The following is a 12,347-nucleotide window of genomic DNA, read 5'->3' on the forward strand; positions in this document are numbered from 1 at the left end:
AAGTTTGGGTTAGTCATTGACCATCAGGTGTGGATGTCAGATGGGCTGTTGGATATAATCATCAAACATCTGGGAAATACCTCATATAGAGAGAAGGCAATCCATATATTATTATCAAAAGAAGAAGCAGCAGAAACAAATTAAGAATTTTACTTAAAATTTCCAAACAAGACTTACAATTGTTAAGGAAAAAAAAAAAGAAAGATCAGAATAAGGTCACAATCTGCCAAGCTTGGTGGTGCATGCCTGTAATCCCAGCAGCTTGGGAGGCTGAGGCAGGAGGATCGCAAGTTCAAGGCCAGCCTCAGCAACTTAATGAGGCCCTGTTTCTAAACAAAACATAAAAAGAGTTGGGATGTGGCTTAGTGGTTAAGTGCCCCTGGGTTCAATCCCCAGGACCAAAACAAAAAAAGTCACAACCTACCAACAGTAGGATTGAGTAGCACACTTGAGACTAATTATTGGAAAAATCATCAAGACATGGTTCTTTGAAAATTTAAGAAAATCACTATTTTATTATCAAAAATAAACAAATATCAACAAGAACAAAAACAAGGAAAATTTATAGTAAATAAAAAAACTGGTTATTTTTAATGATCAAGAAAATTTTATGTAAAATTGCACAGAAATACATTTGGAAGCTCCCATGAAATTTACTCTTATTATTTTTTGAAAAAGCTAATAAAATAAGGTATGAAAGAATTTAAGCCCTATTAAGGTCGTTTTTAAAAGTTATCCACGAACACCCAAGTGGCACCTGGCCCTGGCGGGTTCATGGAAAGATTTTTCCCAACCTTTCAAGCAGTACTATAAATTGTCCCCGGAAAAAAACAATTCATTGTACAAAACAGACTTTGTCTTGATAATTCATGCATAACAATTCTGAATAAAATACTGAAAATAAAACATGAATTGTTGGGGGCTGGGGATGTGGCTCAAGCGGTGGCGCGCTCGCCTGGCGTGCGTGCGGCCCGGGTTCGATCCCCAGCAGCACCACATACCAACAATGATGTTGTGTCCGCCGAGAATTAAGAAAAAAATAAATAAATGTTAAAATTCTCTCTCTCTCTCTCTCTGTGCCCCCCTCTCTCTCACTCTCTCTTTAAAAAAAAAAAAAAAAAACATGAATTGTTGAGAACCTAAATTTTGTTCCTATATCCAGTGAAGTAAAAGGAAATAGCCAGAAGGAGGACTCCACCATCAGCGAGCCCACAGTCTAGTTGGGGGGGAAGGATCTAGACAAATATAAGACAATCTGGCTGTTTCTAAGGTATGGGAGAGAAGCGGAGAGACAGCAATGAAACAGGTCCAGTTGTCACTCTTGAGGAATTTGTGGTTCATCTGAGAACTCGCGCTCCTGAGACTCACAGTACCGAAAGCACCATTGCTTAAGAAGGTCATGAATCGGGGAAGGCTCCCTGGAGGACATGTTATTTGAGTAAGGCCCTGAAGGAAAACTTTGGTGATGAAGAGTATGAGAGTCAAGTAAAAATGAAGTCAAGTTCCAGCTCTCCAGTGTCCTTGCTGTGTGATTTGGGGCAAATGACTTCCTCTTCCTGGTCCTCAGCTTGTAAAATGAAGCCTCTCACCTTGTCTGTGGGTTAATGTGAGAACTACCTGGCTGTGGTCTGGATGTGATTGGATTCAGTCCCCGCTTCCCTAAGGTTCCTATGATTGGAGGCTGGTCTTTGGAATGACGCTATTCTGAGATGCTGTGGCGCCTTTAAGAGGGGGGGCCTAGTGATCCTTAAGTCAATGGGAGGGCTTCTGCAGTTCCTTGAGCCCTCATTGGCTGGCTGAGCAAGCCTGGACCCGCCCATCTCTCAGCTCCTGGCTGGAAGGCAGTGGGCTTGCTCCTCACCCTCCCACCCTTGCTACCTGCAGACCAGGGAGGCCTCGCTGAGCCTGAGCCATGCAACTTGAGCTTTTAGCTTCCTGCACTCTAAACCAAACAAATCTCTCTTTTTCATAAGTAGCTTGTGTCGAGAATGTGGTGAGAGTAACAAAAAGATGACTAACGTATACTCTAAAGGAGAAACGTGCAAAGTGCCACCCACATACAAGTGCCACTCGCAGGGTTTAAAAGACCCAAGCGGCAAGGTGTGTAGCACACACCTGTGATCCCAGCAACGTGGGTGTGAGGCAGGAGGATCGCAAGTGGTCAGCCTCAGCAATGTAGTGAGACGCTAAGCAACTTAGTGAGATCCTGTTTAAATTTTTTTAAAAGGGCTAGGGATGTAGCTCAGTGGCAAAGCACCCCTGGTTTAATCCCCAGTTCAGGAAAATAAAAAAAGAAAAAAGAAATCCCCATGCTGATGAAATTCTAAAGGAGATTCTAGAGAGGCCTGGTCTTCTAGAATTTTCTGCAGTGATGGAAATGTTCTATACCTATGCAGTCCAATATGACAGCCACCAACCACATTTGGCTATTGGGCCCTTGAACCATGGCCAGTAAACCTGAGGACTAAATTTTAAACTGCAATTAATTTTATTTTGGATAGTCATAGGTGACTTGTGATCACCAAATCAGGCAGCATAGATGAGACAGGCATTCCAGGCAGCAGTGCCAGCTTGAGAAAAGGCCCAGAAGCACGAAAATAAGACAGCCCAGACAGTTTGTATGAGCTCCCTGTGGCCGCTGTAACAAACGTAGCCACTGAAAACAATATGACCTGTTCTCTTAAGATGTTGGCAGTCAAAAGTGTGAAGTCAAGGTGTTGGCAGGTCTGCTTTCCTTCTGGAAGTTTGGAAGAGAATCTGACCCTGACTTTTTTCAGCTTCTGAAGGCCACCTGTATTCCTTGGCTTGTGGCCCCTTCCCCTTGTCACTGGAGGCTCTGCTTTGGTTATCACATCTTCTGCTACTGACTCAGATCTCCTACTTTATCTTTAAAGGACCCTTGTGATGACTTTGGGCCCACCTGGACAGGCCAGAATAATGTCCCCACCCCTAACTTCATCACATCTGCAAGTCCCTTTTGCAATGTAGGGTTTCACGGCGCCAGGGAATTAGGATGGGCACAACACTGGCAGCCATTATTCTGCCTCCTATGGAGTGTGAGAAGCTAGAGTGGAAGTGGTGGAGAGAAGCCTCGAATGCCAAGCCAAGGAGCTTGGACATGGCCTTTTGTCAAAATAGCCTCCCAGTACCTCTGCTCTACCACCCTGACCACCTCTTGCATGGACTATTGCGTAACCTCCTCACTTGGCTCCTTACTTCCTGCTTCCTTCCCTAGACATCTCTACCAGCAACCAGAGAGGGGTTTTACTAAAATCTAAGTCAATCAAGACACTCAGAGTAGGAAACTTGGAAAAAAAAATACTGAGTGTTCTGTGTTTGAATTGTAGATAAACAACAAATAACTTTTAGTATAAGTAGGGCCAAAATATTTCCTGGGACTTACTAGGCAAGTGCTCTGCCATGAGCTCTGCCTCCAGCCACCCCAGGGCCTTTACACATGATATTCTGCTGGTTCCTCTACTTGGAACAATTTTCTCCCAGTTATAAGCACAACTCCTGCTCCCCTTGTGTAGGTTTGGGCTCAAATATCACCTTACCCCAGAGACTTTTTTGACTGACATCTCCTGCCCCCATCCAGTCCCGTTTGTCTCTTTTAGGTTTCTTAGACTTGTCACCCTTCCCATATTCCATGCTCATTTATTTGCTTATTGTCTGTCTTCCTCCCTTACAACGTCAGCTCTCTGAGTGCAGAATTTGTGTCTGTCCTGGTCACTACTGTACCCTGATGCCTATATCAGGGCCTGGCATACAGCAAGGGCCGATGGATGTTCTTTGAATGAAGGGAGAAAATGAAACTCCTGGATCCAGCTTTGCCTGAAGCTATTTGTGAAATGGAATAGGAGATTAAAAAGCCAGTGTCCCTCTTGCCTACACTTCCATCTCTGACACCAGGTCATGACTGGTGAATACCTTGCTTACTACATTTTCCTCCTCATCCTGAGACTCCCTCAGGGCCCAGTGACAAGCAGCTGGCAGTGACCGTCGCAGTTGAGCCCGCCCAAAATATAGGAAGAGCATAGGATTGAGGCAGCTGTGAGCCAGGGCCAGGCCCACGACCAGGGGTTCAGCGCGGAGGGCCCGGGCCAGGAGCGCAGAGTTTGGGGCAGCCACGGTGAGGACCAGCCCCAGGATGTGGTAGGGGGCCCAGCAGACGAAAAACCCCACCATGACCGCCACTCCCAGAGGCCAGTGGCGTCGGGTCACTCGGCACAGGAGGGCACCATGGCAGCCAGCCACGAACACCAGGGGCCCCAGGAAGCCGAAGATGAAGCGCAGGGCGGTCACGGCGCCCTCGGCCGCGGCGGAGCCCCCGTAGTCCACCACGCACAGGAGCCGGGCCGGGAAGTGCTCCTGGTGCAGGCGGCGGTGCAGCGCCGAGGGCGCGGTCAGCAGCAAGGCCAGCGCCCAGGCCGCGCCCTGCGCCACCCGCAGGGCACGAGTCCGCTGAGCCGCTGCCCACCAGGTGGGCCCAAGGGCCAGCAGGCAGAGGTCAGCGCTGAGGGCGGCCAGCAGCAGGACGCCGGCGTACATGGACAGCAGGATGGCCGAGGGCAGCAGCCGGCACCCCGCGGCCCCGTAGGGCCAGTGGCCTTCCCGGGCGATCGGCACCGCCAGGATGGGCAGGGACAAACAGCACAGGAGGTCGGCCACGGCCAGGTGCAGGAACCAGGTGGCCCCAACCCTCCGGCTGGCCTCCTTCGCCGCCACCCAGGCCACCATGACGTTGCCCGGCACGCCCAGCAGGAAGACGGCAGCGTACAGCAGCAGAGGGGCCACGCGGACCGCGTCGGTGGAGAGGCAGGCGCCGCCCCGGCAGTCCACGGGGACATCCAGAAGGTCACTGTAGTCCCCGTACTCGTAGGGGTAGCTGAGCGAATCGTTCTCCATTGGGGTCCAGACACCTGGGCGGGAGAGACACCCAGGGAAATTTCAGAGAAGAAAACTCCCAAGGCCTTGGGAACGCTAGGGTAGTAGAAGCTCCTCCCTCAGCATCCTGGAGACATGCGTGCCCGTGCTTTATTATTATTATTTTTTTTAACGAGAGAGTGAGAGAGGGAATTTTTTTAATATTTATTTTTAGTTCTCGGCAGACACAACATCTTTGTTGGTATGTGGTGCTGAGGATCGAACCCGGGACGCACGCATGCCAGGCGAGCGCGCTACCGCTTGAGCCCCATGCCCGAGCTTTAGATCACTGGCTTCTAACCAGGGTTTAGAACTCAGGCCTCGGAATTCTGGAATATTGCACCCCTGGGATTCAGCCCATCAGAGGATTCCAATCCTTTTTTTCTTTGTTTCTTTTTTTGGTACTGAAACTTGAACCTAGGGGCACTCTACCTCCAACCTACATCCCCAGCTCTTTTTATTTTTTATTTTGGAAAAAAAAAAAAAAAAAGTCTCACCAAGTTGCTGAGGCTGGCTTCTAACTTGTTATCCTCCTGCCTCAGCCTCCTGATTCACAGAGATTACAGGCACTTGTCACTGTGCCCAGTACAGAAGACTGGAACTCCTGAGTGCCAAAACGTTAGAACGCTGGCGGTGCGCATCCTGGAGTTCTGGGATACCGCATCTTTAGAACTCCAACAGCTTAGAACATGGGGATTCTAGAATGGGAATGCACTGGAGCTCCGCCATATGGTGGAGTCCTAGAACATCATGCTAGAGCTCTGTCAACCAGGCCACCACAGCCGGCTTCATTGACAGATGCCTCTGGAGGCCAAGCAGGAGGATCATAAAGTCAAAGCCAGACAGAGGCGCTAAGCAACCCAGTGAGACCCTGCTCTAAATAAACACAAAATAGGCATGGGGATGGGGCTCAGTGGTCGAGGGCCCCTGGGTTTAATCCCTGGAACCGAAGAAGAAGAGGGAGAAGGAGAAGGAGAAGAATTGTATCACAATAAAAATCTTGGAATTACAAAATATTAATTTATTAGAACCTTAGCCAATTATTACTTGAGTCAGGAGCATCACTTGAGCCCCAGGAATTTGGAACCAGTGTTGGCAACACAGCAAGATCCCATCTCAAAAAAAAAAAAAAAGGAAAAAATATTTCCTCTTATAATTATAAAAATTAAAAATAAAAGTGAGAAGCAATTGAAATGAAATAGTGTACTCTGTTCATCAAGAGGGGGAAACGGCTGTCTGAATTCACAACGGAAGTATTTATCTTAGTTCTTCTTCATCTGCATTTTCTAATCTTGATACAGTGGAAATGTACACATAAGCAATCTTCTCATCCTTTTTTAACATAAATGAGATCAGAGTAAAACACGTAGGGGCTGGGGATACAGCTCAGTTGGTAGAGTGCTTGCCTTGCATGCACAAGTCCCTGGGTTCAACCCTCAGCACCACACACACACACACACACACACACACACACACAAACCCCTTGGACCTGAGTGTCCAGCTTTCTGGGTTTCGTACCCTGAATATACCCATGTAACTGGCTCACAGATGGAAAACAATTGAACCCTACTACTTGTAATTCTTAAAAGCAACGATAAGCCGGACATGGTGGTGATTACACCTGTAATCCCAGCAGTTCAGGAGTCTGAGGCAGGAGGATTCCATGAGTTCAAAGCCAGCCTCAGCAAAAGTGAGGCACTAAGCAACTCAGTGAGATCCTGCTCTAAATAAAATACAAAATAGGGCTGGAGATGGGGCTCAGTGGTTGAGTGCCCCTGAGTTTAATCCTCGGTATCCCAAAAATGAATAAATAAAAAAGCAATGATAATATTGGGAAGGTGGGACACATAAAATATGAACTCTCAACAATTCATTCATTCACACGACACAGTTCCTGAGCCCTTGTTCTGTTCCAGGTGCTGTTCCAGGCACTGAGGTGCCTGAGCAGGCCAAGACAGACAAAAGGCTTTCCCCTGGGAGTTGACCCCCGCAGGGGGGAGGATTAAGCCGGTTAAGACAGAAAGAAGGGGCTGGGGATGTGGCTCAAGCGGTAGCGCTCGCCTGGCATGCGTGCGGCCCGGGTTCGATCCTCAGCACCACATACAAACGAAGATGTTGTGTCTGCCGAGAACTAGAAAATAAATATTAAAAATTCTCTCTCTCTCCTCTCTCACTCTCTCTTTAAAAAAAACAAAAAACAAAAACTTTAAAAAAAAAAAAAAGACAGAAAGAAGCAAAATACCCAGGGCTTCCTAAGGTGATGACGGCTCTGGGGGTGGGCATCACGATACAGGGAAGCTGCCACATGGGAACTTCACATGAGAGGGCAGGGAACACTTCTCTGAGTTGGTGACATTGTTGGTGACATTTGAGAGGAAACTAAAGGAATTGAGGGAGGGTGCCCTGAAGACCCAGGGAAGGGTGTTCCAGGCAGAGGGAACAGCCAGTGTGGAGGCCTAGAGGCAGGAGAGCAGGGAGGCTGGAAGGAAATAGACGGGGGTGGGGGGGGCTGAGTACGTGGGGTCACTGGGCTCCTAAGGACTCTGTCTTGTATTGCTAACGAGGTGGGACATGGGAGGGTGCTGAGCAGAGAGGCAACAGGATCTACCAGCAATGATCAGGACTTCCTATTAGACGTCACCCTCTATTGGGCACCTCGGGTTGGGTCCCAGGCATTGGTGCACGCGGCTTTGAACATTATGTCGTCCTCCTCTCCTGGACCAACCCTCTGACCTTGACACTGTGGTTTCCTTCTGCAGATGAGGAAACCGCGCAGGTGACTTACCCAAGATCACTCAGGTAAGGAGAGGACAGAACCCCTGTCCGCCCCTCTCTGGAGCCTGAGACTCCAGGGCTGGGGAGCGACACAGCTCCAGGCCCCAGCAGACCTGGCTCCGTGGCCTGCGTTGGGGATTGCAGCGGCCCCCTCACTTCCTGCCCTGGGAAGGGAGTCACCAAGGAGGACCCCTCACCCGTCCTAGGGGACCCCGAGGAGTCCATGCGCGCCACGCACCTGGCCCAGAGTGGGACTCAACCGGATGGAGCTTTGGGGACAAGAGGACCCAGGAGGAGTCCCCGCCCTGCCCCATGTCAGAATGGCCCTGTGGCTCTCTGCTGACTATTCTGAGTTGGCTGGCACTTCCCAGAGCTTCAGCTGGTGCTGACGTAACCAGAAGGACAGGGAGGAAGTCAAGTCGCTCCCCATTCTGCCTGGCAGCCCTATGAGGTCAAGCCACATTTTGTGTTAGGCACTCTGCTGTTATTGTCCCCAGAGTGAAATGTGCACAGTCTCTGTAAACCCAAGCCCTCCCCAGTCCTCGGCCTCAGTCCCCCCATCTGTAGAAGGGGGTGATGATAGGCCTGCCTCCAAGGGCATTGAACGGGCACATCACAGAGGGGAGCTGCACACAGCGCTGGGCCACAGTGAGCGTCACTCACCCGGCTGCCCTGGTGGCCATCCACCACCACCACCCCCACCACCCCACCCCTCAGCTCCTGCTGATTAAAACCATCAAACTTCCTGCGCATAAGCAACTAGACCACTTTACAGCGTTTCCTCCTGAACATTCTAAGCAGAAACCAAGACACTGGACCCCCACGTCCCATCTCCTCATCTTTTCCACTTAGTTTGCCTTGGATCGGCTTCCCGCTGGCTACACCCGCCCACCTGCTTCTTCAAAATCAGTCTGTGGCTGCATGGTCATGCTGGGTCACCAGCCGCAGACCTGGTGAGAACGGCCTCTGGTAATAATGATAATGATCGTTACAAGGAGCATTATTTTATCACTTTTACGATAAGTTACATTTGTGTGTTAGGTGATAGGGCTGGGGTTGTGGCTCAGTGGTAAAGCGCTTGCCTAGCCCATGTGAGGCACTGGATTCCATTCCAGCATCACATAAAAATAAATGAATAAATAAATAAATAAAAGGTATCATGTCCATCGACAACTAAAAAAAAATTTTTAAGTAAACAAAATAACAGGTGATATTCATTGAACACCTATTATGTGCCTCATAACAATCCTAGGAAGTGAGCATGATATTATCCCCATTTCCCAGAAAATCAATATTATTATTATCCCCATTTCCCAGAACATCAGCCCCGCCCTGCTCTGGGCTCCACACTGTTCCCAGCATCCGGAACAGTACTCAGCACACAGTAAGTACCTGGCAACGGAAAGAAGGAAGACACAGATGGACACACAGAAACTAAGTGATTCTTTCAGCCTCTCAAGGGCTGGGGATGGAACTCACGGCAGAGCCCTTGCCTAGGGTGCCTGAGGCCGAGTTCAATCCCCAGCACTTCTAAAACAAACTACCCAGTTTCTTTCAGTTTTTCAAGATGACAAGTGCCCTTAGATGCGCGTCTCTGCGCATGCGTGCTTGGCCATCTGCCAGTCTGGCTGGAACTTCTGCCCTGGGAACTCCAGGGTGGAATTCACTGCCGCTGAATGTGGGGTCCCCTTCCCTGACCCGCAATCCTACCCCTTCCTGGAAAAGCACGCACATGCTGGTCAAAAGCCCAGCTGGGGACACACCTGTACAGTCACACCTTGGCATGGTCTACAGCTGGGGGAGGGAACAGGGACGGAGTCCATGACATCGCACTGAGGACTGAATGATTCCATTCACATCAAGTTCAAGCACAGGCAAAGGAGCAGGCTGTGGTGGCCCACGCCCGCAATCCCAGCTCCCTGGGAGGCCGAGGCAGGAAGATGGAGAGTTCAAAGCCAGCCTCAGCCATTTAGTGAAACCCCAGCAAATCAGCAAGACCCTGTCTCAAAATTAAATAAATAAATAAATAAATAAAAAGGACAGGGGATGCGGCTCAGTGGTTAAGTATCCCTGGGTTCAATCCCTGGTGCCAAAAAAAGATAGAGGGACTCTGGGGTCATGAGCAACTATCCTTGTGGAGCCCTGCCCCCCGGGACACCAGGGATGGGGTTCATGCTAAGGCTGGATACATGGGTGTGTTCCGTTTATGAAGAGTCACAGGGCTGGAGTATGACTCAGTGACACAGCCGCTGCCTGGCATATGTGAGGTTCTGGATTCTATCCCTGGCACCAAAAAAAAAAAAACAACACCCTCTCAGAGCTGCAGTGCTCCGTGTGTGTGTGTAAGTCACACACCAGCGAGGACCGCCAGCCGCTGAGTCAGTCGCCAAAGCTAAAGGCAGGCGCGAAGGCTCGCTGCTGTGCTCAACAGCTTCACCAGTTACTACAAGAATTCCTGCGGGTCACAGAGGGACAAAGTACAACCAAATGTGACAAAATAGGTCCCCACCTTCACAGGGGTTTTCTGGGTGGGCCGCCCAGGGCTGTGACATGAATTCCAATGTGGCCACAATGAGACTTCCCCTTCCCGTCCCAGATTCTGAAAGTAAGGATCTAGGAGGCCAAGGTGGTGAAGCCCCTCCCCTCCCTCCCTCCCTCCTTACCTTGTCTTCCAAGAAGTCCTCAGTGTCTTCAAACACCACTTGGGATCGCAAATTGGCCCTGTTTGCCGGGTTCCTATTGGATTCTCCAGGCACTGGCCCGGCAAGGCTTTTTAACCAGGGAAAACAGGAGTGGCCTGGTCCCGGCCCCAGGGTGTGTTTGTCCTGTCTTCTTCCCATGACGCACACATACCATAATTACAGGGCCGCCGGGAAAGGTCGAGAGGGCTCGGGAGGTGGAAGGTGGTGGAAAACTGACCCTGTCCCAAACCCTAATCTTGAGGTCACCAGCTTCCTGGTGTAGTGTGACCTCCAGGGTTTGGTGGTCTTGGCTTGGCTTAGGACACCCACAGCACCCTTCAAGGTCCTTCCGGCAAGAACCAACGGCCCCCTGCCCCCCTTCCCCTGACTTCCAGCTACGTGTCCAGCCTTCCCTCCTGGTATCCGCAGACAGATAAATACTCGGCCTTCCTCGAACGTTCCAAGGAAAACATCCTGCCCCAAAAGGTCAAGACAGCTGAGCACTCTCATCCCTTCTCTGGGCCTCAATTTTCCACCTGTAAATGGGAAGACGTTGGCCGTAGTGGTTCTTATTGTGTTTTTCTTTATGTCTTGTTACCAGGGATTGAATCCAGGGGTACTTAACCACTGAGCCACATCCCCAGCCCTTTTTATATTGAGACAAGTTCTGGCTAAGTTGCTTAGAGCCTCGGTAAGTTACTGAGTATGGCCTCCAACTTGTGATCCTCCTGCCTCAGCCTCCCTAGTCGCTGAGATTACAAGGTGCATCACTGCACCCAGCATCATAGTGGTTCTTAACCGCCTCTCCTGTTCACCATGGCTGAAAACCTGAACTCGGGAGCCAGGATGATAGGATTCATCTTCTAGGTCCACTGTTGTTGGTGAGTTTTAGGTCTTGGTCTCTCTGAGCCTTCACTGCCTTATCTGTGAAGCAAGAGGATGCAGTGAACACTAAATGGGTGACTGCATTTAAAACCCACAGACCGGCACCTGGCACCTGGTGCAGGTGGCCCATCCCTTATCCAAAAGCTTGAGACAAGAGTGTTTCTGATTTTGGAATATTTCCTTATGCCTAATGCCAAATCTTGGGGATGTGACAAGAAGTCCAAACACGAAAATCACTTGATGTTTCATATATAACTAGAGCCTGAAGATAATTTTTCGGGGTGGGGGGACAGTCCTGGAGCTAAAACCCACTAGCCACATCCACAGTCCTTTTCATTTTAAGACAGGGTCTACATTTCCCAGGCTGGCCTCCTGCCTCAGCCTCTCGAAGAACTGGGATTGCAGGTGTGCACGCCACACCTCGACCAGCTGAGACTAAAGGTAATTTTATGCAGTATTTTCAGTGCATCTGTATTTTGACTGTGACTCCTCCCATGAGGTCAGGGGTGGAATTTTCCTCTCGTGGTATCCCGAGAGTATGCAAAGAGTCTCAGATTTTTGGAATATTTCAGATTTTTAGATTTCCCGATTAGGGAGGTTCAGCCTGTATACAGCTAGGTACGTGTTTGTTAGATTAACAACACGAGGCCCTGGGTTCTATCCAGCACAGAGAGAGAGAGAGAGAGAGAGAGAGAGAGAGAGAGAGAGAGACCAGAACAGACTAAATATTCTTAGGACGCATGCACCCTGTAAGAGGAAGTAGCCGCAGCCCAATTCGGGAACCTCTCCATTCAGCAGATTTTTCTGCCCTCCCCTCTCCCTCTGCTTGCTTCAGGAGTTGAGGGGGATATATTTATACTTTCGTTGCTGTTTGATGCTGTTTGAGAATAGAATCATGTTGTTAGAGGAAGTCATCTCTGAGTCAAGAAGCTGGAACTGGCTCTGTGACGCAAGCATCTCTGGTCACCTTCTGGGTGACCCTGTCTTGGCTGAGCCTGACCCCTCCCCCATAAAGACAAACTTCCCCTGGGTCCCCTCAGCAGGTCACGGAGTCATTGGCATAAGGTTCTCTGATTCTGG

At 49.8% G+C, this 12,347-nt stretch overlaps 1 protein-coding gene across 1 annotated transcript; it reads right to left on the bottom strand.

The window, feature by feature from the left end:
* Positions 1–2,469: 2,469 nt before the first annotated feature.
* C5ar2 (complement C5a receptor 2) lies at positions 2,470–10,941 on the bottom strand. Its single transcript, XM_005336579.5, has 2 exons — positions 10,365–10,941; positions 2,470–4,922 (listed from the first exon to the last, which is right to left on the bottom strand). Exon 2 carries the CDS (start codon positions 4,906–4,908, stop codon positions 3,889–3,891), a length of 1,020 nt encoding a protein of 339 aa, XP_005336636.1. The 5' UTR covers positions 4,909–4,922; positions 10,365–10,941; the 3' UTR covers positions 2,470–3,888.
* Positions 10,942–12,347: the final 1,406 nt, after the last annotated feature.

Source organism: Ictidomys tridecemlineatus, chromosome 15 (genome assembly GCF_052094955.1).
Source record: "Ictidomys tridecemlineatus isolate mIctTri1 chromosome 15, mIctTri1.hap1, whole genome shotgun sequence".
Taxonomy (NCBI): domain Eukaryota; kingdom Metazoa; phylum Chordata; class Mammalia; order Rodentia; family Sciuridae; genus Ictidomys; species Ictidomys tridecemlineatus.